The sequence below is a fragment of the Prorops nasuta genome, unplaced genomic scaffold (genome assembly GCF_024137725.1).
Source record: "Prorops nasuta isolate Cenicafe-Biocafe unplaced genomic scaffold, Cenicafe_Pnas_1.2 PNAS00003, whole genome shotgun sequence".
Classification (NCBI taxonomy): Eukaryota; Metazoa; Arthropoda; class Insecta; order Hymenoptera; family Bethylidae; genus Prorops; species Prorops nasuta.
This window is the reverse complement of record NW_027116800.1, coordinates 7,080,222-7,107,241: the sequence shown is the minus strand read 5'-3', so window position 1 is coordinate 7,107,241 and position 27,020 is coordinate 7,080,222. Positions and strand designations below refer to the sequence as shown.

Sequence of the window (27,020 nt, the reverse complement as noted above, 5' to 3'; positions counted from 1 at the left end):
TTCTCGCCAATCAAAAGACGCCGCAGCCGAAACGCTTGGAAAGCCTTGCTGAGGCTATCGCTCGTCGCGTCACACATATCGATAGACTCCGTTCAGGAATCAAGTCCAGGGTACAACCTTGTTAAGGCCCGCGTGCAAAATGTCCCGCAACGCCGCTACACGTCCTATGCAAGGTCAGTGAACTCTGCACCGTGCGCGCCTGATCGTGCTCTCTGTCAATTTTTCCTCGCGACTTTTCCAAGCCACAGATCCATGGATCGCGGTACGCGGACTGTCTAGAAATTTGTATTATCGGGTCGCTGACCGTGCGCCTGATAATTATCTTCACAGTCGGCGTACCAGTGCTAAATATACTGGTGCGAGGGCGCCTCTCGTACACTCGAGTGCAAATGGACTAATTTTTCCAAGCGCCCTCGTATCAAAAGTCTCGCACTGCGCTATAATACCGCGTACACACACGTATAGCAATCAATTATTCTCCCCTATTGTATATACACACGAGCACTCTCACCGAAAGGAAATTTCGAGCGTTTTATCAATTTATCGTAACCGCTCGATATCACATGTTTAATTGATCTTGATAGACCAAGACTGTTTTATACATTCGATGCAAATTGTCAAGTTGGAAAATTGCCTGTAATTAGGAATAAGAGGGGATGAGAATATGTCAGAAGGGAGGGAGGGGGGGGGGGGACCGTTAAAGAAGCAACCGTCCTTATCGTTGAGCAAGAGAGAGTTTTCGTATCGGCCAGTGGAAGAGCCTCGTGGCACCACCGGCGTTCCAGCCTGTGGCGCCTTCAAGGGACGACGCCTAGAAACGTCGAGGGCCACCTTGGTGCTGTCTGTTTCCCGTCCGAACGACGGACGCATTGCGCTACCGCTGGCAAAAGCTCGTCATCCTAGTAGACCGCGCTTCTCGTCCCTCGACTCGAGGAGAGAAGAAGAGGAGAAAAGAGTCTGTGCCGTGGCGGAGGAACGCGTTTGCCACCGTGGCGTTCGTATGCCGCGCTTCGAATCCGATTTTATTGGATTTCCCCACCCTCGGCACCGTTCCTACCCTCGTTACACCTCGATCCAGTACGTGCTGCACGCGCCTTCTTGCTGCTGCAGCAGCAGCCACCAGACCAAAACTGTTCAGTGCGAAAACCGGTGCGCCCTCGTGTGTCTGTGTCAAGTGCGAGCCCCGATGCTTTACCGACTAACTGGCCGGTTCTACCCTCTCTGGCCAATGGAAAATTACGCGTTCGAGTGAGCGAACGCTGCCCTTGCCGGCTCGCTGTCACACAGCTAACCTGAGCAACGCGTGCCCGAGGAGAATCGATTTCAAGAAAAACGCCTCGCTGCGTCAACGACGTGGAAGAAACGCTGCTGTCCGGCGACGTTTGCTCTCTGTCTCTCGACACCCTTTCCGCGAACGATCGTTAAAGTATGTCTTCGTTCAACCGTATAATCTCTACCATCGGCTGTATTATCTCTAAGCTACGTCGCGAAAACCCTTTAAGCCACCTCTGCAGGAAATTAGAAAGATGACTCGATCGACGCTATTTCCACCCTTCATTTATTTTTCTTTTTCCGTTACTTTTCACACCCTCCCCCCCTCCTTCCACCCTCTTTCATTCATACCCATTCGAAAGCCCCCTTCTCGACCTGTGTGGTGCACCGTACGTTTCCAGTTAAATTTGGATATCAGCTTACTTGTGTCTGTCCCTATATACGTATATACACATGCATCCGTCTGTTTTCTATATATATATAGCGTGATGTACGCGAACACACGCAACTCTCTGTGCACAGGTCAAACTTCAATTTGATAGTTCTCCACTAATTTGCGTGGATCGATTTTATAATGGGTTGTAGCGAGCGCAGAGTGGATGGAGTAGAAATAGTGGCAAGCGGAGCACTCTCATCAATGACGCGTAGAAATTAACCGGAAAAGGAGGGCAAAGCATAATTACGATGACGCGCTCAGTTCGAGGAACATACGTTAAACGTCACGGTTTCCACAGAATCTCTTTTCTCTTGATTTCTTACCACTTAATCTTCCTCTTCTTGCATTTTTCATTCCTCCGCAAACAGAGTGAAATAATATATATATATATATTTACGCGTATCTTCGTCATTATTTTCTCACCAAGATTGTACACGTTGAAGACACAAATGGAGTTTTTATTTTGTTTTATTTATTTATTTTCACAAGTGATAAATGTCGCAATTCTAATATTTCTATCTTATATATATATATATATACAATATATGCATATAGAGACGTTGGGAAGAAAATATTTAATGAAAGTAATTAAAGATTCGTTAGTAAGAGCAAAAAAGTTGGTACTCGCCACTCACATGTAGCAGCTTTAAATTCTCGACACACACGTGGTGCGTGGAAAATTTGTTAGTAGGTTTTTAGTGCTAAAACGTTGGCATTGCAGCGTGTTGGATAGATAAAATCACGTAGCAATAGGATATCTGACCAAAGCAATAAGCTTGCAATTATCATTGAATTTTGCACGTGGCTGAAAATGCATTTCCCATTAGCAACGTACTGTTTTATCATCCCTTTGCCTTTTCAGGCGAGAATTGCCAGGTTCGTTCAGCACAGAACAGCATAGAGCGAGAAATCTCGTTGGAGATTATTCCATTAATAAGGTTATTAGAAACACCTGTCGCTTAAATAATTCTTTGACACATAGACCAGCTCTCTTTTCAAAGTTTCATCTTTTCCACCAGCACACATTCGGTCGATTTATATTAAATTCCATCACGTCCATCGGAATTTAATATGAGAATGCGATATTTTCCTGCTAATTCTATTGCGAAATACTCAGGTTTATGTGTCGCGGACGTAAAATTGTTTTGAGCTCTGTCTATCCGGAGCATCTTCTAACTTTGCCAATCTACCGAGTGGACGTAAATTTCCTCGCAAATAACACTCCTTCCCACTTTAGGAGTCCATTAAAATCAACTAGCTCGGTAAATGATATTTTCCAGACTCGAAAATAAGTCAGTCGCTAAGTTCGTAGAGATTAATCTTTTTTCATTGCATATACCACCGCACGATTAAGCTCTTAATGCGTAAGTCGATTACGTTTAGACACACTAATTTCATCAACCTTGCGAGTCCTCCGAAACGAAGGCATTTCGGTGAATAAGCATGATTCTTTATGCATCATTAAGGGAATGGGAAAATAGGAGGGAAAACATATTTTATTCATATAAGGAGTGTAATTTTGTCGAGACTTTGTTTTATTGAAATTCAATATTTCTCTCGGATATACACACACATTTATTATAATTGTTCAATCGTGTGTATTTATTTATGTAAAATCGCGCTCGTGAGAAGAATCTGTTGGAAAATTGGCCGAGTACACGTGCACGGTAAAAGTACGTACATATATATATATGTATACGTAAATACATAAAGTGTATGCAAACATAAAATTCAATCGATCAAGCAGTACGCGCCAGCGTCATTTGACTCATTCACACGAGGCTTATAATGCTATTTAATAAAACTTTTGCGAGTTAAACTTGCCGTTATTTAGGTTACTCTTCGTTTTCACCTTATTTTTTGTAGCAGATAATTAAATAGCAAATGTAGAAGCAGCGTGGTGTTTAATAACAGTTTTCTTAACAACGCAATTTGCCCGAGTCTGTGAATGAATCAAAAAGTTGTATAATAAATGGTGTTTGAACCCCTTTAGAACTCCAGGGACTGGGCGTAGACCCAGACGCTGTTTCTTCGGTAGTCGGTAGCTAAAATAAAATAACATCCAGGGTAAACGGTTAGAAAAGTTAATAAAGATTTTACGACTGTTGGTAAGGATCAGGTTGCATATGATATTTATAAAAAAGGCTCCTTTCAAACAGCTATTTTCTTCAAGCCTCGAGCAAATTTATAAAAGCTGCTTTTCTACACTCTAGAAAATAACGCTCATACCTCTCTTCAGAATTTCCCTTTCGTCCCACTAAGGAGTCTTTCCAAACGCGCATCTGAACATCGTAATTTCAAATATTTCAAAAACTATGCGAGTCTTTTGCCCCAAATTTTCATATATTTTAAGAGACTTTCCTCGTTCTATCCTATATGCTACATATACCGAGTGTATAGTCACGAATGAACTCTATATACTAGCATGGCGACTCAATATCGAGCAAAAATATAACGATTGTTGTGTCGGATTATATATTTATAGCATTGCGAGCGAAAGAATGTGGAAAGAATACGCGAAACCCTAATTTCTGGCCCACCGGTGATCGATCATGTAGCAAACTCGATTCGCTCGCACTTAAAGCAACATGAATTTTCCCCGATCAAAAGTTACGATCACATCTGTCGGATTCCCTCTAAATATCAGGACGATAAACGGGTTATCTCGAAATACTTTATTCTCTTTCAACGTTCCTTCCCCCTAAGCAAGAAAAACTTTGCACAACTTTATCTATTTATCGATAGATTATGTTATTTCATTCTTCCCTTTCTAATAAAACTATATGAACAATCAATTTAACTGTTCCTCGATCATTTATATACGGGAAAGCATGAACTTTTTTCAATGAAGAAATAATAATATAGAGTAGGGAGGACGAAGAAAAAAAATTTTGCTACAAATATGAAATAAACAATTGTTAAAGCTATATTCTTAAAATAGGCTGTGTAATTCTTCCACGTAACGGTGAGAATCATATACGTACAATGTAAGCTAAAATCCATTTTTCCTTTGCATTATAAATAGTAGGTTTTTATCGACGTACAAGTTTAAATTGTTTTATTCGGCGGAGAACAATCGCAATAGAGTAGCAAAGTTTAGAATGCTTTGATAAATGACGGATATATTTTGAGGCAGGAAAATTCTTACTCCTAGACGATGTGTCTCTCCAGCTATTTACGAATAGATATGCTATATTTGTATCGATTAAAAAAGTTGCGAGAGATGGGGTATTAATATAGAAAGCTGATGATAATCAATTTCGTCGCGTAATCAACAGTAGGATGAAATATTTCGTAGATTGAAAGAGAATTTTACAAAAATTGTTCCATAATTGGAAAGTCTTTGTGTCAGCGATATTTTTGTCGAGATGAAAAAAATACATATCTACTTTCGTGCATCTAGCAAACTTCCTATTACATCTAAAGTTCTCGGTATGCTCTGTGTAGTATATACGGCTTCATGGCTTTGCTGTATTGACTATGCATGACACTGACCAATAATTAGTTCACCCATTGTAGATCTCGCGCTAAAACGTTCCATTTGGAATTGTATTAAAAAAAAAAAGCACTAAATAAATAAAAAATAGAGACAAGTGTTAATGTGCATTTGTGTGTGTACCAATTTTTGCTTTTGCAATTATCATTTATAGCAAATACTCCGACGAAACAAAAGCGTATTCTATTCTTCTCGGTCGTTGTCATAATTTCATTGAAGAACATGCTGGTAAATATGATGCTACTTAAAAGTTGCTTAGTTTTTGTTTACTCAGGTTGAGCAACTATCAGACTCTCGTTGTTAATGCTCATATTTACAAAATCTTGCGTAAAGTCTTTGGTCAAATAAGAACGATAACAACCGAGGAAGATAAGCTTTTCAAATGGCAGATTTCAAATCTGATTTGTGCAACGAAAAACAAGTAAGCTTGTTAGTTGAATAACTGTTGGTTGTTGAGAAATTCTCGGCACATAGTTAAGATGGGACGAACGTGTTTCTGATACGAAACGATAGTTGTTTTCCCTATTTCAACCTGAAGTCTGTCAAAGCCCTCGTCTTTCAAGCTTGTTCCCTTGCTGCCTCATCAAAGCCACGTGGTATCAACACCCTTTCCGATTTATCATTTATTATTTTCATTATTATTTTTAGAATTATTAAAACGCCCTCGATAGAAAAATACCTCGCAGAGTAATATCGAGATTGTCCATTAGGATTCTAGAGTCGAGGAATAATTTATGCTTCTAATCAGAGAGAAAATCTAGGTCTTTTCCAACTATATAGAGCCCCTTGCTCCAACAATTTTTACAAACTCGACGAATTAGCATATGAGACATTCTTCTTGCATAATATTATGATTAAACGTAAATTCATTATTTTTATACGGTTAATTTATCGCAGGTTGCGAATATCGATCGACTTATTTAACTTTCCTCCTCTCTGCCACTCGTGTCAGTATGCCACGAAAAGCAACAAGTACGCGAAAATCATTAGCGACCCAAAATACAATGCATTCTCAGACATTAAGCTAATTTCTTTCAACGATAGTCGTTGCAAAATTCCTTTAAAACTTTCTTGCGCTTCTCATAATTATTGTGTTAAAAAGAAAAAAGAGACTGGAAGAATCATCTCCAATTAATGTTTGATTTTTTTGGCTAGTTTTGTTCAGATGGAAAATACATTTTCAATGATTAATGACGTAATCAAGGGCAGAGTAATTTGATGATACATTGATAAGTAAATTGCAGCACATAGGTATTCGCGCGTCATTCGATACGAATCTTATCTGTTGGTGGAACATTGTAAAGCGTTAAGTCTCTTTTCAAACGTAACCGAGCTTATTTGCGATACGTTACTTTCCTCGAGTGTGTCAACGCGCAAGAGGAACGATCTGAAAAATTATATTTAAGAATAACAGGTTTGCAGGTAGATTTGCACAATGACTTGCCTTTTATTGGATTTCTGGCAATATGCTTTATCATTGTGCATACTTGGATATTTATGACTCGTATATCGTTGGTTATATGAATTTTTAGGTAGGACAAACATTACGAGAATTATTTATTCATCTTTATTCCTACATTTAACAATGATACGAATTTTTCATCCACCCTTCATTATTTCTTTTCATTTTCAATTTAATCAATCTCCCCCTTTTATGCTTTAAACATTTCTGAATGCCTAATAGAAAAAGCAGGTTGCTTTTGAATTTTTTATACCACGTGTCGCGTTAAAAATTGAACAAACACGTACGAGTAGAAAGTGTTGGTTTGTGATCTATATACACATGCAGTATATACTTAAGAGCCGGGAAAACGGATAAAGCAACCCTTGAAGCACTATCGCAAATTCCAACAAGTTTTCAATAAAGGGAAACGTCAATTCTCTCTCGAGCTATATACATAGCGTGCTGGTCACTTTCTAATTTCCAATCTCCCCCTTCGTTATAGAAAGCGATGGATGCTTTAAACATTGATCGAATAGCGTCGATCGGTCCATCGATCGTATAATTGAGAAATAATTTAATTGCAGAAACGCTTGACGCAGCAGCAACAACAACAAACACCTGAAGAGCCATTGCGGTAAAATTGTGAGAAATCCGTTGATCTCATCGACGATTCTAAATGCTTTGGCTTCCTGCCACCCCAGTCAACGACTCTCGTACCACCCCTCTCTCAACTTACATCACAATCCAATACTTACCACTGCAATAATCGTCCTCGCGAAGATGAATAAAGCAATATCGATTTCACGATAAACGGCTTTAAAGCCAGTCCTATGCTCTCTAACGAAGCTACCTATTTTTAACTCCATTTCTACTTGATACCTTTACCTGCTCGTTCTCGCTCTATCCTCCCCTTTATTTATTTGTCTACTTTCGCTTCGCGCGCGCGCACTCGCCACTTTTGTCAATGCAATGGGACGAATTTCAGTCGGAAGGATATAGAGCATTTATCCCGGATGTAAATGTAATTTGAAAAAGCTGGAGGAAAAAAGTTGAAGCCGCGCCGCTCTTGCAGAAAAATAACTAAGCCCGTAGAAAGTCTGCATGAGCGTACAGAGTGCAGCGGGAATTTGAGAATTTTCATCAATCGCAGGAGACTGAACGCTATAGTTCGACAAAGTACAGAGAAAAGTCCAGCCAGATGAAGTTAAATTAATTTTTGCGAAAAATCATCTTTACTAAACACGTATGCGCAGTCCCGTTCTGGCAAGGACGCGATAGTTCCTCGGTGCACGAGCAGCTTTTGGTAAATCCTGGAAACGTCGTATGGTGGTATAAACATAACCGAGAGAGTTCCAAACTTGACGGAACATGCTTCTGGGACAGGCAAGACTCGTAGCCGCGCGTGATTTGCTAGTGATTTGAGAAGAAATTTCCAAGTTAAAGTCTGCATGTCATTGTTATTTTTTCATCTTTAGAATAAAAGAGTACAAATGCGAAGATACATGTAAATAATATCAGTCGAATAACAATGCGAGACACTTGGCAGTAGATTATTGATCCAAGAAGAATTTTCTAAAAAGAGCAAGAGGAGGGCAGAGTATTGAGAAAACGAAACTTGATCCGTCTATAAAAATTCGAAGCAGTCGGGAGAACTAGTTTGGTATTATACCGAGAAAAACCAAACGAAAATTCATGAAAAATTGCTAGATCGTACAAACACTGCGACTGTGTTATAAATTATAAACGATATAAACAAAACCTCGACATTTTTCGTCATCATCGAAATTACGTGCTTAATTGATATTGATAATTCAACAAATTAACGAGAAACATAAAAAAGCGCACATAACGGCCAACGCAGGCGATATGTCCCGAAGAAGTTTCTAACAATTATTTATAAACGATAAGAAGAAAATATAGGATTTACCGTTACGATATTAAGAGCTCGCTAAGAATTCGAAGATTTCTCGTGTCAGTAATGGTATATTTGGTGAGCAGGATGAAATATTGCTAAAGAAATTTGAGGGAAGAATCGAAGATAATATAGAGACGCGATAGAGAGAGGGGATATCTTGCGTGGACATTATCTCTTCTAGGCTGAAAAACGAAGGAATTGGAAGGTGCGTGGAAGGGAATTTAAGAAGATGGTGAAAGAGAGAATGGAGGGTGAGAGGAGGAAGGAGTAATGAGTAGAAGCAGGAAGAAGCGTTGAGAGGGGTGACCGGGAGAGTGGGTGGCTTTTGGAGGTGACGATAAAAAGGGGGAGGGGGGTTGAGCTGATATCAGCCCCGCGCTCTGCAATGATCCGCGTGAGCGTCGAGAGGGTGGATTCGGAGCGTGGATCTGGCTCGTGGATCATCCGGTCAAAAGGAAAGGCCGAGGTGATCAGCGGGCCTCTGCTGCCCCATCACCGACGCCACCGCAATCGCCACCGCCAACTCACATCAAAGTTCAAATCTCCAACACCCAGCAAAACCTTTCTCAAATATTTTACGTAGGATAGATGATGAACGTCGAGCTCGACACGTTGGAGCTCGAAGTCTTCGAGGTGAGTCCTATAGTCATCGAAAGAATTCTCCTCTTTTCTATCTCTCTCTCTCTCCTAAAAATTTCAAAATTAATTAATTTTCACCCTTGCATCAATAAAATTTATTTTTAATACTACAACCACCTCTTGATCCAACAAAGTATTTTTTCGATTGAACGTAGTTTTTGTCCAAGTTTTTCTTCGATTTATATATAGCAAAGCAATTTTAACGCGGAATGCATTGTTCTGGCGGAATTCGTAACTCGCGAGTCTTTTCTATTTACGGGGTGTCCTTTACACCACGAGTTTCCCCTTTGAAGGTTCAATGGGTGATGAGATTTAAAGAAGAAATTTTCTTTTCCACTTTTTCCTGTGTTTATACTCAGTAATGAGTTATTATCACATGATAAATTTAACTAATTATAACTCGATTGAAGAGTCTTCAGGGTCTTTATAAGTCATTGGTCTAATCAAAGCTCTTAATTTTTATCACTATCGTTAAGGTATAGTCATTAGCATTTGACTTTTTAAATTATTTCACTTCTTTTTTCATCTCCAAACGCGCGTTTATTAATCCAATAATATACCTCCAGCTAACGAGATCACTCAATAATTACCTTTTTAGTGTAATTTTTAATCATTCCTCTTACATTAAATTACATTTTTCATTGGTTTAAATAATTTGTAAATTTTTACCAGTTTATTTTTTTCTCTCACCAGTTACAAATTACTTTCATTTCTTTTGTGTGTCGCTCTGGCAAAGAGTGAGTTATGTATATGAATGTGTAAGTTTACATCGAAGTCTTTTATATCCAATTAACAATGGATAATATCGGAGGAATAATAATTGAAAAGGGATTCGAAAATAATTGGTTTCGAAAAAAGGAAATGTCACCTAAAGTAGAGCAAATAAATAATGAAAAGAAGAAAGTTCTAAGAAAACTAAAGTTTGTAAACAGGCAGTCGACGTGTTGTAATTATTAAATATTAAATTTATGGATAAAAATGGAATGAATTTTGTAGAAAATTATTGATGGAATAGAAATCTATGTGGAAAATTCATAAGAAGCCTATTTTCTTTTTTTTTCTCTTACTCTTCCTTATGTCTTTCAAGATATCTCTCTATTTCTAATTTTGAAAATGCTGGAATAAAAAACCCCAAACCATGCCTTTAAATTTATTATTCTAGTAAACTTTAATAGAAGCTGCAATCACTGAAAGCTAGCTTTTCAAGAGTTTCCTTCTTTTAATTATTTAATTGCTGTACTTTAGATCCCGTTTTTTTTACAGATTATTTTCAAACTTCTCTTTTATTATTATGACTTTCTTATTATTTGACAGTATAATCCATTAGTATAATTAAATTTAAAATACCTCTACAGGAACTAATACGTTCATGTTCATAACTTAGGTACACCCAATATACAAAAGTCACATACACACACACACCCATTGAAATTAAAATAATTGTAAAAGATACAGAAAAGAAAAAGTTTACCGTTTAATTGATGAAAATCTTAATGTAATCTAAATTGAATTTTAAAATCTATTACATTAAAAGTGATCATAGTACACACGTGGTTTCGTTATTTGAAAGTATTGTTAAATAAACAAACACTTAAGAATGAAAACTAAAATAAGATAATATTTAAAATACGATAAAATAATAATGACTATATTAATAGTGGCCTGCACAAAAGTTAAAGGCTTTTGATCGAACCAATGACTCGATGAATAGTCTTCAAACGAATCACCTTTGACTACAGCTAAGCTCTTCGCTTAATAATTAATTGTTGATATGAGCAACCCAACGAAAAGATGGACAAAAATTGTTCTTCTTCAAATTTCACCATCTATTTGAACGATCGCAGGAAAATGTTTACTTGTAGGACATCCTGTATAAGGAATCGATGAGATTGAAGTTACTACCCCTGGGAAAACCTCGTTTCAATCGTCGATCGTTAGACAGAGTTACGATTATTAGTATCTTTCAAAGACAAAAACCTGGGTAAACCCTGCGTGTATGAAATAAGAAGAGTTTTTCGTTGCGTTGGATCCGGCTGAGATAAAAAGAAACGTGGAATTGAGTGGGTAATTCATCTGGATATTTGAAGAAGAGAAAGAAGAAAATTGAAATCACACGCCGCGTACTGAAATACCTTGAATACACCTACACAATTACCAACTCTCGACGACTCAACGTATCGTTTCGCTCGGTATGTGTACTCGAAGGCCGCGGAATAGAATTCTGATTAAGACGTTATTCGTTGTATGATGGAAAATGCGTATATCGCAACGAAATAAAAATTATCATCCACTTGCCAAACCTGTTGTTTAGCCTTCGTTTGAACAATTATTTATTGAAATTTCTTTCTTCGAGCATTAATTAATCCCACTCGTCCGAATACATGTGTGTTGAATGGATGGCATATAGGAAAAGGATAAATCTTATCGTAAATATAATTCGCTGTACATGGGAAATTCAAATCCATTCGTCGATGATTTTTCCGTCAACTTCACTCCATGCTTTCTCTGCCAAATTTCTGTATTACGCTATACACGAATAGAACGATTCAATTTCCCGTCGTGTATTAATAGGATCCTGTATCCCTCGCACCGACATTACCGAGCGAAATTCGAAAACGCGTGTTCGCGATACGAAGTTATTTGTGAAAACTAATTAAATTTTATCATAACATTTAATGACATCTCGAGTTGGTCTTTCTATAGTAAAAATAATGTATCATGCATATGTATATGTACACTTTTATTTTAATAATAGATTCTGTAATGTTGTAACCGTTCTATTTCCACGTATTTTCGAAAATCTGACTATTTTACTAGAAAGAGTAACTTGAGACGTCACTAAAATGCTATACTAAGTTTGAATATGTCTTCGCGAATAACGTCGTATCGTAGGCACGTGGTTTGTTTTAAGAACTTTGGCAAACAACTGAATAATTACTATAGGAGTTTCAAAGAGATAGGAAATCTCGCCTCGACCAACTTAATTGCTAAGGTTAATTAAGGGTAGCGTCGTGCGTAAAGGTGCTCGAAAGGAAGGTGGGTTAAGATGGCAAAGATAAATCCGTTGATTAAATGGATTTCATTGGGAAAGGGATCGATCGGAAATGTATGATTAATGGGTATCGATTTGATTTCTTAGCTTTTTTGGAGGGAAAATTAGAGAAGTAAAAAACGCGTTGGATAGGAAAGGACGAGAGATGGGGGGTAAGGTCAGAGCGATAAGAGAAAAATGCGAGGGAAGAAAAGAGATAAGGTAAAAACGGCGTATTAGAAGGAAGGGGGGAGTGGAGGGGAGGGGAGTAGTAGGCGAAAATATTCGCGTGGCATGTTTTATTAATGACGAGAGGCGGCTTGCATTCCTTGTAAGGCCTTGCTAAGATAGCGGGAAGCTTTTACGCTCGACCCGTACTTAGCAATCGACCCAATTCTCGTCTATCCGCGCGCGACCCTCGTGTGGTGCCGTTCAGTCGGCGTCAATCGTTTGCGACAACGGACATTTAATCCTGTATAAAGGCGTGCCTGTAAAGCACACATACAAATACGCCAAGAATATCCCACGCAAGTCTGCGCTTCTCGAACAAACAAACACCATTAAACTCTATTTTATTTTCGAAATGAAGCCAAGAGAGAGAGAGAGAGAGAGAAAGGGAGGGGGGGGGGGGGAGGGTTGAAATTAGGAAAAAATAAAGAAAGGGATAAGAAAAAGGATAATTTGCAAAGGTTAAGGACGACGATACGGCGTCAGACGCGATCCTGGCGAGTCCGAGGGCCGAGGATGAAAAATCGTCGGAAACCGGATACGGGGCGAATGGACCGAACGAGTTGGGGAACTCGAATGGAAACGATGCAGGGCTGGTTGGTGGTGGTCTCGAACGAAGAAGGAGGAAGAAGAAGAAACGACGAAAATCGCGCGGCAACAAGCCGAGGCTTCAGCTGCAACAGATCCATGAAACCGGAAGTGGCAATGGCGGAAGTGTCCACGTAACCGTTTCCTCGTCGGAGGAGCAGCTGGGCGAATGCTCGAAGAGGGCCAGTTCGACGAGTAGCCTCGGTGCTGGTAGGCACAACACCCTCAGGGATTCCCTTCTCACCGTACTTGGAAAAATCGTCGTGTGGAAGGGTGCTAGCAGGTACCGAGCCACCACCGCCTCTTCCACGGGGGCGTCATCCCCATCCGGACCACCCAATTCGCCGCCACCCACTGAATGCATCGGCCGTAGCACGTCCTTCTTCTCCAGCGGTGAGTCACCGAGACATTCCAATGGAGAACTCGCACTGGAGAACATCACTGACCCAACCTTAACACCATTTCTCTCCCTTGATCCTCATATATATAAATATAAGTATAAGTATACCTGTGTAGAAGAGACAGCATTAATCGCATTAGTCATATATCCCAATCCTCTTTCTACGTTTCTACTTTCGCTATCTGTACGACCGTATTGTATATTACAAATCCACACTCCAAATTCCATACATGTCTTCCCACAAGAGATTTAATCGATTTCACACTGCGGTAATTCCATTTAATTTAGTAAATTGTGATATAACGAGGATTTGCAAAATATCACCAGGAAGTGATGTTGTTGAACAAGTCGATGGAAGAACTCTTACAATGGCTATGACTACTTCCAAAGGTCGTCAGCGGTCGTCAGCTTCCGTGGTAGTAGGGTGAACCGTGTATATTATTTATTGCGAATAATTTGAAGCTTGTGCGTTCTTATATGCAATTTTAAGGTAATTGATTTCCAACTTGACATATTGCTGCATTTCAATAAATTTAGAATTTTAAGGCTTTCTCTCTCGTTTTAAATTAGATTCGGACCGTTGAGTAAACACTGAAGCTCCTGGTAACTCAGGTGCTAAATATATTATACTAGTGTAGGAATAAAAGTTAATTTTACAATCTGGTTTTTTGAGACCATTACAGTTCTCTCGCTGGTTTCATTGTGTCTGAGACGTAGTATCCATTTAAACGTTTCCAAAAATAATTCGGTGACGCACTTGGTCGCTCGAGCAATCGTAAAATGTATTATTTTTCTGAGATCATTATGCGTATTTAAGCAGATTCCCAATGCTTTTCTAGATTTATAAACTCCTCCTTAATGGTTGCGCGTCCAGGCATGGAGAAATTATGCGTGAGAATCGTTCGTTAATTCTATATATAAGAGAGGAACAAACGGATTCCTTCGAATCGAGCCGAATAAATTGTTTGAACGAGGATAATGACCATTAATTAATTTTTTCAGAAACAGAAAGACGAATTCGCGCCAACAACCGCGATTTCAACTCACAGTTTAATTATGCGGTAAGGAAAGCTATTGATATATATATATATATATATGCTATTATCAACCGTCTATCAAAGTTAAGTCAAAGCTGTACAAGGCACGAGCAGCAAGTTTTTGTTTCACAATGAAAACTTAACTATTTTATTGAATATGATTTGCATTTTACAGAACAATTACATTAAGACGTCCAAGTATTCGGTTTTGACGTTCCTACCATTGAATTTATTCGAGCAGTTTCAACGGCTCGCCAATTTTTACTTCCTGTGCCTGCTGGTGCTTCAGATGATCCCTGCCATATCTTCGTTAACCCCCATCACCACAGCTATACCCCTCATCGGGGTACTTACGCTCACTGCCGTCAAAGATGCCTACGACGACTTTGTAAGTACAACCCGATCGACAGACTCGATCGACAATCGCTTTATACGATTAAATATTGCTCCAATCGTTTAAAGGTCGAAAAACGTTCTAAAAATGTTCTACCACTCGATACTCATACCGTTCCTCTGTATCTTTCAGCAACGGCATAGCAGCGATTCGCAAGTAAACAATAGAAAATCTCGGACTTTGCGAGGCTCCAACCTCCGAGAAGAAAAATGGTCGCAGGTCCAAGTGGGTGATGTTATAAGAATGGAAAATGACCAGTTTGTTGCGGCTGACGTTCTGCTCTTAACAACGAGCGAACCGAACGGTTTGTGTTACATCGAAACAGCCGAGTTGGATGGGTAAGTCTGATGAAAGCTTAATAATGTCTCTCGCAACGACATCGCGATAATATTGTTCATCGATTTTCAGAGAGACAAACCTGAAGTGTCGACAGTGCTTGATAGAGACTGCCGAAATGATGGATAATCACGAATTGATAGGTCAATTCGATGGAGAGATAGTTTGCGAAACCCCGAACAATTTGCTGAACAAATTTGACGGTACGCTTACGTGGAAAGGGAAAAAGTACGTATTCCACATATATATATATATATATATATATAGGGGATTGATGAAGGAAGACACGTTAATGCTTGGAAATGAACAAACCTGTAATTTGACTGATTAGGTACGCATTGGACAACGACAAAATCATTTTACGGGGTTGTGTACTCAGGAACACACAATGGTGCTATGGCATGGTGATCTTTGCAGGCAAGGATACCAAACTGATGCAAAACTCAGGGAAAAGCAAGTTTAAGAGGACCTCAATAGATAGGCTGCTGAATCTTCTTATCATCGGAATAGTGTTCTTTTTGCTTTCCATGTGTTTGTTCTGCATGATCGGCTGTGGTATTTGGGAGAGCCTCGTAGGACGTTACTTCCAAGTATATTTGCCATGGGACTCGTTGGTGCCTAGCGAGCCTTTGGCCGGTGCCACGGTGATAGCTCTGCTAGTGTTCTTTTCATACGCTATCGTTCTGAACACAGTGGTGCCAATCAGTTTATACGTGAGTGTCGAAGTTATCAGATTCGTTCAATCATTTCTGATCAATTGGGACGAAGAAATGTATTTTGCGCCTACGAACACACACGCAAAAGCCAGGACTACCACGCTTAACGAAGAGTTGGGTCAGATAGAGTACATTTTTTCTGACAAGACTGGAACGTTGACGCAAAACATAATGACCTTTAATAAGTGCTCGGTAGCGGGTCAGTGTTACGGGGATAGTGTGGACGAAGTTACGGGAGAAATCGTCGATCTCAGCGAGGTAAGTAATAGCGCGTGCATTACACGCGAATGATGGATCATGTTGCGTCGAGCATCTTTCAGAGGGGTTTCTCTTTTTTATTTAAGCTCGTTACATAGCACTCCCGAAAATTTATTTGCTTCCTCACGATCAGCGTTAAGAAATGTCGAAGCTTGCAGAGTTAATAGAATTAGTCCTTTTTTTTTCTCACACATATTATATTGTCAATTTTGAATGTCAAAACGCAATGTATTCTCCTAACGTTTGTTTGTTTGTTTTACGCTTTTAGTGTACTTAGACGTATTAGATATTTCGTATTGAATCGATAAATGCAACTTCTAGTCGTTTTTCTTCTGGTTTCTCAATTAAATTGTATGAGAGAAAACGTAGAAGCAAAGAGAAGCCTTGCAGCAGTGCGTCAAATATTATGGTAATAGATGAAAAAAGTGTTTCTAATACATGAAAAAAAGAAAAGAGGATAAAACGTGGATGGAAAAACAGGACAGGGAAGGGTATGAGGGAAAATGGCATAAAAATTCAATGATATTTCCAAAAGCGTTTATACTCATTACTTAGCATGTGTGTGCTGCATGTAGACGGATAAAGCTGCTCGAATACCTATGATGCGATGGAAGAGCGGGCAAGATTTTGTTCATCCAGTTTTCACACCAGTTAACGGTCCAAACGCACGCCTCTTGGAACAGGCCGACAGAATGTCTAGTACAACACCAGAGCCATGTATCAACGGCAGTCCAAAGATACCAACCAGATCTTCAGTACGCATGTTCATGTTTAGCACCCTCTTTTCTCCAGTTGCTAATATTCTTTTAATCAATCAATCCCTCTATAGTCTTTTTCACATCAAAATCTTTAAATATTCTCTATACCTTCTGCTTAAATGTCTTAATAAATATTAGTGTTACCCGATTTTTACAATCATTAACTTCATAAGTAGCTATAGAAGAAGTTTACTCAATAATTTTAAAAGATTACCTCTAAAAGTACTAATTCTGCTAAAAAAAAAAAAAAATGCAATCACCTTCCAATACCTTTACGTTACCCCAAAAATGCATAACAGTTACACTTGATAAATTTTAATTTATTATTTAAACATTTGTTCAATTATTTTACCTATCTCCGATCTTCAAGTTTTCTCTAAACACTGGAGAAGATAATGTTTCTAATTCGCTTTCCTTTCCATTTAATATAAGCGTTTATTATCACAATTATTTCTCTCTATAGCTCTCTTATTTTTCTGATTCAACATTTTGCTTGCTTTATTAATGTGCGATAGATTAAACCACTTCTTAATGTTTTTTCACTGTCTTATCTGGAATCAAGAATATAACGAATAATACCACGAAACCAGTCCTTTTCGTCCAATTTATTCATAATGGAACTAAGGTACTTTTAACACATTTCAGATCTTGTCATTTACTTTTCTTGCTAGTCCTTATCAGTTTCCATCAACATTCAATCCACTTCTTATAACTATAATTACTATGTGCTTCCGCTATTCTCTGCAACTAGTTCATTCAATACCTATACTTTGGTCAAATAAATTTCAATTTTAATAATATTCTATACATGGGGTTTCAGACAATGCCACCTTTGGATTTCTCATTCAACAAAGACTACGAGCCAGATTTCAAATTTTACGATCCAGCAATTTTAGAAGCTGTGAAGCAAGACAATCAAGACGTTCACAGTTTCTTTCGTTTATTAGCATTATGCCATACAGTGATGGCTGAAGAGAAAAATGGTAAACTCGAGTATCAAGCCCAATCCCCGGATGAAGCAGCTCTGGTATCTGCTGCCAGAAATTTCGGATTTGTGTTTCGAGAGAGATCTCCGAACAGTATCACCATTGACGTCATGGGCAAACGAGAGATATACGAATTACTTTGCATATTAGATTTTAATAATGTTAGAAAAAGAATGTCTGTTATCTTGCGGAAGGATGGTCATCTTCGGTTGTACTGTAAAGGAGCGGACAATGTCATTTATGAACGTTTGAAGAAAGACAGCGAAGAAATAATGACTAGCACTCAAGAGCATCTAAACAAATTTGCCGGTGAAGGCTTGAGGACCTTGTGCCTGTCCGTACGAGATTTAGATGAAGCCTTTTTTAATAATTGGAAGCAACGACATCAGGAAGCTGCATTGAGCCAAGAGAACAGAGATGATAAGTTGGATGCCATTTACGAGGAAATAGAAAAAGACATGACTTTACTTGGCGCTACCGCTATAGAAGATAAACTGCAAGACGGTGTGCCTCAGACGATCGCAAATTTAGCACTAGCTGGTATAAAAATTTGGGTACTAACTGGAGATAAGCAAGGTGAGTTACAATACTTACAAGCTACCCCAAATATACCAACAAATCAATAAATCCAAGAAAATTGAGTGAAAACACTATTCGTCCTTTAGCTTTTTCATATTCTAAAAGGGGGACGAAGAGGTAAACGTGTGCGTTTTTCTTTCTTTTTTCCTCAGAAACCGCTATCAACATTGGATATTCGTGTCAGCTTCTCACGGATGATCTGACAGATGTATTTATAGTAGATGCTACAACTTATGATGGAGTAGAAACGCAACTAAATCGGTTTTTCGAAACTATCAAAACAGCTTCCACGCAACAGCATAGGCCAACGCTATCCATCGTCACGTTCAGGTGGGACAAGGAAAGGTCAGGCACACGAAAGAGACGGAGTATCATCTATTGACTTTTTATCAAACTTTATTCTGACTGATTAACACTTTCCTTTGAAAAATTACTATCAGTATTAAATGAAGCATCACCTTTTATGTAATGCTTTCTATGTCTGGTTATGGTTCAAATTATGTCATTCTCTCTTTAATTGACTATACCATATCTAAAATATATCATTGCATTTGAATATCTCACATTTCATTACTTCATTCATTTTATTAATCTAATTGTTTTTAAGAAAGTAAAATCATTTATTGATCATACTAGATGACTGCTTTAAAAATAAGTAATGTTAGTTTTTTTAAGTATATATCTATATATATATATATTTCTTGCATTACTGTAAATTTGACTGTGTATTAGATTCAAGTATCGTCGTAATTAAATTTTGACAATGCTTAATTGTGCAATGATATATTATTGATAATGAGATCTTATTGACCAAAATATGCTTGATACTCACTCCTTCTCTTTCTGTATGCTTAGCATTAATTTTAGAAACGGCGATATAATAACCAGTAAAATATGGCTTATTTCATCTATTTGTACCAGTAAAGAATAGACCAAGTTTTCATAGTAACTACTGCTCAATTCTGACTCTCATGTATCTTATTGCGTGAAATAAAAGTAAATCTTTCTTATTCTTGCTTTAATGAAAGCTTGTTATTACAATGTGACTGAAACGTGTAAAAGATACTGCTGGGAAAAGGTCATTTCTCAAATATACTTCTCTTAACACAGCAGTGATACAGAATATAATCCCAGCAGAGACGAGCCAGATGATCATGAAATGCAGCAGGCTACCGGCTTTGCAGTGGTTATCAATGGTCATTCGTTGGTCCATGCCTTACACCCGCAGCTGGAACAACTTTTTCTGGAAGTTTCAAGCCAATGTAAGCTTACCAACTTTTAATTTGCTATTTTATTTCAATAGATAGTGATTGTAAATTTTCTGCAAATAAAAATTATGAAAATAATTCAATCAACGAATCATTTACAAACTTTAGAACAATGTGTTTTAGGCAAATCTGTGATATGTTGCCGAGTAACGCCTTTACAAAAAGCAATGGTTGTGGAATTGATCAAGAAAAATAAAAATGCAGTCACTTTAGCTATTGGCGATGGGGCAAACGATGTATCGATGATAAAAACAGCCCATATTGGTGTTGGTATTAGTGGACAGGAAGGACTTCAAGCTGTATTAGCCTCTGATTATTCGATAGGACAATTTAGATTTTTAGAGAGGCTACTACTCGTTCATGGTAGATGGTCATATTACAGAATGAGCAAATTTCTTAGATACTTTTTTTATAAAAATTTTGCCTTTACACTGTGTCATATCTGGTTCGCCTTTTTCTGTGGATTCAGTGCACAGGTAATAATTCATATTTCATTAATGTACTAAAATTTGATTAAACATTTAATATAATAACACTTAAGTGAAGATAAAGTGAAAAATGATGTTTATAAGGCGAATGTGATTATCATGACTCCTTTGTCGGGTTCGCTTCGAAGTTGAGACTGCTAATATGAATTTACCATACAATTCTGATTTAACTATTATCTTAAATAGTGGTTAATATCTGCGCGACATATTGCTTTATTATTTAACATGTGCAATTTATATGTTTCAGACTGTATTCGATCCAATGTATATTTCCGTGTATAATTTATTTTATACTTCACTGCCTGTCCTGGCAGTTGGTATTTTTGATCAAGATGTAAACGATAAGAATAGTTTATTGTATCCTAAGCTATACACACCAGGACTCCAAAATCTACTGTTCAACAAGAAGGAGTTTTGCTGGAGTGCGTTGCATGGGTTTTTTGCTAGCTGTGTATTATTCTTGGTACCTTATGGTTAGTGTATTTACTATGATAAAGTCTATATACAAAAAGTCTGGTTTTTACATCTTTATATTGTAATTTATAGGTACCTATAAAGATGGAGTATCTCCGAAGGGCTATGTACTTTCTGATCATATGCTGCTTGGTACTGTTGTTGCCACTATATTGGTTATAGTTGTAACAGTCCAAATAGCACTTGACACATCTTATTGGACTATTGTTAATCATTTTATGGTGTGGGGCTCGCTTATTTGGTACTTCATAATGGATTATTTCTATAATTTTGTCATAGGCGGCAGTTATGTTGGCAGCCTTACAATGGTATGTGCACATTGATATTTAGCATTGAAGCTATTCGCCTTGTCAAAATTTTACACACACGATTATACATATTTTATATTAACCTTATTACAGGCCATGTCTGAGGCAACTTTTTGGTTTACGGCAGTTATATCGTGCATCATTTTAGTCATCCCGGTATTGTCGTGGAGATTCTTCTTCATGGATGTGAGGCCCACCCTATCCGATAGGGTAAGGCTAAAGCAGAGGCTAGCGCAATTACGCTCTCGCCAAAGTCAAGACATCTTACGTACACCATCTACACGACGAACAAGACGATCTCTTCGATCAGGTTATGCCTTTGCTCACCAGGAAGGCTTTGGTCGACTTATAACATCTGGAAAAATTATGCGCAAATTGCCAAATGGTTCGGACTTCAAATTTGCTATGCCATTTACGAACAATGTTACAAAGCAAGTTACAGTAGCCAGTACATCCCCGAAAGAGAACGTATCGAGAAATTCGCACACCTTAGATACTATCAATTTGTAAGTTTTTTCGCCATACTTTGCTTCGTAAAGGGGCTAACATCAAAAAGTTATCCAAATTGAATTATCATTATTACTTTTCATTAAATAGTTTATTGCTGAATTTTGTTTATTTAAAATAATTTAAAGTGTTACATGTAAATATATATGCTTATATATACATATACATATATATATATATGTATATGTATATGTATATGTATATGTATATGTATATATCCTAATTTAACATCTTGTAATAAGTTAGATGGTAAAGATTATTTGATTTTGTTAATTTTGCACTCGGGATTCTGTTCTTTTTCTGAAACTGTTGAAAGGTATTTTTGAAAACAGTTCATGAAGATTTGTTATACGTAATAAATGTAAAATATATCTTTTAAGTACTATGCTGTATTTTATACATATGTTATATATATATAATATATTAAAATTCTTTTTCTAACTACGGCAAACAAAGTTATGATTTTTTTCTGTTAATACTAAAATTTGATTATTAGTAAATACAGGAGTCAATATTTTTTACTTTAAACAATATAATTAATTCTAAACAAATGAAATTAGTAAGCTTCATTCAAGCTTGATGATATTGACAGCTTTTTATGCTTTATGAAAGAAACAAAAGAAGCTTCAAACATCGGGTCAAATTAAGAATAAAATTATTATTTTTCAAATCAATTAAAACAATTCCAAATGGTATCTGACAAAACTAATGCAATAATTTAATTGAATGCAGCCTGTATACCTTTAACACTCCATATGAATGTAAATGTTGGAACGTCTATTGCATCTGGTCCTACATTGATTAATACTATTTATTGCCCTAGGATGAACGTCATTCTTGTAAAAGTATAACGTTTATGTTATGTACGTCATCTGATTAACAATAATTATTACATTGATAATTGCCTTTACGTAATATTAATACGTCAAACAAATGAAGAAAAAAACTGTACTATAGCATTGACTGTAAATATTCAAAAGAGATATATTATATTATATTAAATGTTGAGTATAGATTTTTTAAAAGAAAGTAATATATAGGTAGGACGATCTAAGATTATATGAGAATAATAGCTACATTATATGCCTTGGACTGACTACTGGATATACATAATATATTATTAACGAAGAAACAGTAGTATCAATGAAGCATGTATTTCTACTTTTAATAATACAATGAAACTTAGGAAAAGATAGTCTGTATTGGGAAATGAGTCCCACAATCAAGTTATCATTTAACAGAAGCGAAAATTTATTGCTTTAAAACGTTGTGCCTAATCATAAAGCTATAGAGTTTCTCGTGTGTGTAGAGAGCTCTTAGTTATAATATAATTTTAAATTTATAATATTTTATTGACATTGATACTTTTTCAAAAATACTTCTATTATATGCTTTCATGAAACCTTCAAAGTTTATGTGTAGTCTTTACCGTCATATTTCTTTCCACTGTAACAATTAGAAATGTTTGTACTGCGATAAATTATTTTGTAAAAAAAAAATATATACTGATTGGACGTTCAGAATATATGAAAAACTGTACAAGGAAGACTGTTTTAATTTGCTTTACAACATTAAACATCAGCTACATTGATTTTTTTCAGTTTACGTACCAGTAAACTTGTTCCCTCGATAATAGACCGTATGTGTTTCTATTGTGAGACTCATTCGTTAGTTAAAAAAAAAACAATGTTGAGTCAATTTTTTATAAGATATCCGATATTAAATACATCACTGCAAAAGAAACACGAGAGATTTGTCTGCTGCATTCGCTCTGTAATATGCAATGAATGCTTTGAAAAAGTTTTTAAAAACAACCATATCCTATTTGAAACAAAATGTACGTTTTAAGGAGATTTTCAAGTGTTGCAATGATGGATCCGCGCGTAAAGTATTAATTTTTCAAAGCACTTTTTGGGTACACGTTATAATATCTGACAATAATATTAATGTAAAATACAAACTATTGTTACATGATCCATGGAAGGTCAATCATTGGGAATTATTTCGCATATCCATATTATATAACATTGGGCAAATCTTTGAATACCTGTAAAACTGATCTTTATAAAACAATGAAAATCTTTCTGTCAAACGCCTGCTAGTAACACGATTCTCCCCAATGCATGCCTCATAATTCAATATTAATAATAAGCTTAATGTTCCTGAGAAGTTCATATATAGTACTGAATATAGATATTTATTTTTCGTTTGCAAAAAGCAGGATAAATATTACTTAAAATTTAGAGATAAGCGCGAAATAATTTGACTAAATGTCTATTATATATTCCGTTTTTCAAATTGTATGGCTTGGAAAAAATTGAAAACAGAATAATATTTGCATATTACATTGTTTGGTCATTTTTCCAAACTCACGAAACAAGTCTTTCTGTAATCATATACAAACATTATTTTCTATATTTTTATATCATTTGTTTTTTTTCAGTTCTATCTATTCAGTGTTTAATAATATTACCTAGCACTTTTTTTATAATTATAATCTTTAAGACGTTGTTTTTAGAGTTGAGTCAAAACGGAAGGGACCACCATGCAATATGCTACTATGAAATTATAATTTCGTTGTTTCCCAGTATGTTTAAAATAATCTCACTATAACCAAAATATAAAAAATTATCGAAATTAGACAAAATGACATTAAAAAATACTTACTTTGAATAACGAAAATACTTAATAAAAAATACTAAAACATTATCTTATCAACCTTTGATAAAATTTCTTAGGTAAAATGATTGAAAGTATCAAATTGCTTACCAACTCTTTGTTTTACTCAAATTTACGATGTCCACTTTTTCAAATCTGATAAGAAATATAAGGTTTATAAATTTTATATTGTTTTAATTGCAGTATTTCAATGCACATATTCGCGTAAGTTGCGTGTGTATAAATAAAACGTTAATATAATGAAATACAGTCAGATGAATGAATAATTGAAGATTAATATCATTAATGAAACTTTACTCAACTTTGGACGATATGTGCATCGACGTAATAATTTAAGCGTTATTTGTATATTATTTAATCAATAAGATTGTATTTTGTTTGCCAAACAGTATTTCACTTAGTTTAACATGCATACATGTTTAAGTTACGCACTAACGATCGTTTCTGAGGTACAATCAACTGATAACATACTACTTATGCTAAAAAAAAGTAAACTGTTTGATATTACACACGGTGTGAAAGTGTTAAATATCAGAAAATATTATGTATGCATTTAGAGGCGTGACATAGTACAACAAAAAAATAACATTGATTTCTAATAGCTTTAATTATATAAATGTAAGATTACTTGGATTTTATTTTTAGAAAAATAGTGCTAAAATCAAGTACGGTAAAGTTTGAAGGAAAAGATACAGGGAACATTCTTTTTGTACTTACTATGAATATGTAGAAATCAGTCTTGCCTCAACGAAAGAATCTTTCAAGCTACGATCGGCACCATTTATAAACCGTAGCTCCGATAAATGTTGAACATTTCAAGCTGAACATTTTATCATTTATAAATTGACAAAGATGTTAAAAATGTTTGATTTAATAAATAGTGATGTATAACATTTGCTACCGTTTCCTTTAAATATGACACCTAACATACTTCATTTTCATCATTTTGTTGATCATCATGTGATTGTAAAAATTTTTTAATTTCGTCGTAAATTCATTCGAAAATTGCTTATATTTTTAAATTAAAACTAAATTAATTAAGTTATATTAGTATAATTAAGTAGCTTCGATTAAACATAAAATCTCTATGAAAGAGTTTACAAAACGTTTCTATGCATATTTATTATACACGATGATATCACTTTAAAATTTAAACATTTAATTTTTATCACCTGAGGTCAATATGAAAAATATTAACAATCATTTCTCCTAGTATAGATTATAGTTAAAATTGCAGTCTCTTTGCCAATGATGCCCCATCCATTGACTCCAATAATTTCCTTTTTAAACTAGGCTTTGTTTCTGGATGCCTTATAACAGATACAGGAAGTGGTAACCTGGAACCTGGAGTTGGGGCTGGCTTATTACCGAAGTATGGCATTTGCAGAGCTTGGTCGCATGTACACCTTTCTAATGGATTCACATTTAAAAAACTAGCTATTAAGTCCAATAAATCATCTCCTGCAGCTGTAAATATATGCTTCAGTGGTGTACCAGGAAATGGTTTGAATTGAATAAAATCTGGCAATTCTGACATTCCAGGCCATGTGTCTTCTGTTGGAGTTCCTAGAGTCTGCATTAAAATGATAATATGAATGAAAGCATTGATTATACTTTTTACAGCACATTACCTGAAATATCCTAGTCAGCTGGTCTAAATCTGATTCACCAGGTAAAAATGGTACTCGTAGTAATAATTCTGCAAGAATACAACCAACTGCCCACATGTCTATACTAGTACCATATAACCTAGCACCATATAACAGCTCTGGTGCTCTGTACCATCTTGTTACTACCTGATTTGTATTTATTCTATTTGGGGAACCATAAAATTTAGCTAGCCCAAAATCACCAATTTTTAAAACACCATCAGCATTTACAAGCAAATTATTTGGCTTTAGATCTCTATGAAGTATCCAATTATAATGTAAATAATCAAGTCCTTGAAGTGTTTGAATCATGTATGCCTTAATATTTGCTGCTGTTAAAACAATATTGTTATCCTTTATTATTATCTCTAAATCTGTATCCATAAAGTCAAATACTAAAGACACATTTGACTTATAACCAAAAACATCTGAAAATTAAATTAAATTAAATTTCACTAGTCATAAACATTGACTATGGTTATTTGTTAATAAGAAACTTATTCACACATACCTACAAGACCAATAACATTTTCATGCTTTAATTCTTGAAGTAATTTAATTTCTCGTAAAGCAGTTCTGTTAATTCCATCTCTTGCTTCAGCATGACTAGCAACTTTAATCTAAAATAAAAAGAGATTTATAGGTTTAATCATTGTGAAATGCATTTTATTAATTTTATACATAAAAATCACTGACCTTTTTAACAGCAACTATATTGTCAGTTTGAATATCTTTTGCTTTGTACACTGTAGCAAACTACAATTAATAAGAATGATAAAATAATAATTTAACAGCAAATCATATTTATATGTTACAAAATAAACAGAAATTCTAACCTGTCCTTCTCCTAAAAAGTCAATTTTCTCATATCTACCCAATTTGTCTGCCATGCTTATAAAAATTATCTTACGGCCGTACTTTTCTATTTTCTCATTCTAGCGTACTTAGTTATAAAAATTTATAGTTTTCGGCCATGTTGATTACAACATGCGCCCTCTAAAGCGAGGGATTTTTAAACTAGGTTAAATTTAATTTGTATTTAGAATTAAACTAGATATTTTTATATCTTTCAAGTCACAATATATAATGATATTAAAAATATTATTGTCATAATAATTTAAGAATTCTTTTATT

General features: G+C 35.9%; 2 protein-coding genes across 9 annotated transcripts; one reads left to right on the top strand and one right to left on the bottom strand.

Moving 5' to 3' along the window:
* ATP8B (ATPase phospholipid transporting 8B) lies at positions 1-25,130 on the top strand. 8 transcript variants are annotated; one of them, XM_066724997.1, is made up of 16 exons: positions 929-1,426; positions 7,233-9,196; positions 12,923-13,442; positions 14,452-14,510; positions 14,662-14,874; positions 15,013-15,218; positions 15,289-15,444; positions 15,548-16,190; positions 16,766-16,945; positions 17,769-18,510; positions 18,666-18,858; positions 19,651-19,775; positions 19,905-20,257; positions 20,517-20,742; positions 20,816-21,051; positions 21,145-25,130. In XM_066724997.1, exons 2-16 carry the CDS (start codon positions 9,152-9,154, stop codon positions 21,559-21,561), a joined length of 4,314 nt encoding a protein of 1,437 aa, XP_066581094.1. In that variant the 5' UTR covers positions 929-1,426; positions 7,233-9,151; the 3' UTR covers positions 21,562-25,130. The 8 variants fall into 8 exon arrangements, with proteins under 8 accessions (XP_066581097.1, XP_066581094.1, XP_066581090.1 ...); XM_066724993.1 differs by having other exon boundaries at positions 19,627-19,775; XM_066724998.1 differs by having other exon boundaries at positions 930-1,426; positions 18,666-18,843.
* A 140-nt stretch (positions 25,131-25,270) lies between these two features.
* On the bottom strand, positions 25,271-26,858 carry Cdk7 (Cyclin-dependent kinase 7). Its single transcript, XM_066725001.1, has 5 exons — positions 26,723-26,858; positions 26,583-26,642; positions 26,398-26,506; positions 25,869-26,314; positions 25,271-25,810 (listed from the first exon to the last, which is right to left on the bottom strand). The coding sequence occupies exons 1-5, from the start codon at positions 26,774-26,776 to the stop codon at positions 25,463-25,465; spliced, it is 1,017 nt and encodes a 338-aa protein (XP_066581098.1). The 5' UTR covers positions 26,777-26,858; the 3' UTR covers positions 25,271-25,462.
* Positions 26,859-27,020: the final 162 nt, after the last annotated feature.

Bases quoted from the DNA above. Each gene is read 5' to 3' on its own strand.
- ATP8B (XM_066724992.1), top strand. From the start codon at position 9,152: ATGATGAACGTCGAGCTCGACACGTTGGAGCTCGAAGTCTTCGAG. The intron at 15,219-15,288 runs GTAAGTCTGATG...ATCGATTTTCAG, and splicing joins GAAACAGCCGAGTTGGATGG to AGAGACAAACCTGAAGTGTC. The intron at 16,946-17,768 runs GTACGCATGTTC...ATGGGGTTTCAG, and splicing joins AGATACCAACCAGATCTTCA to ACAATGCCACCTTTGGATTT.
- Cdk7 (XM_066725001.1), bottom strand. From the start codon at position 26,776: ATGGCAGACAAATTGGGTAGATATGAGAAAATTGACTTTTTAGGAGAA. The intron at 26,643-26,722 runs GTTAGAATTTCT...TATTAATTGTAG, and splicing joins ACTTTTTAGGAGAAGGACAG to TTTGCTACAGTGTACAAAGC. The intron at 26,315-26,397 runs GTATGTGTGAAT...TTTAATTTTCAG, and splicing joins AAATGTTATTGGTCTTGTAG to ATGTTTTTGGTTATAAGTCA.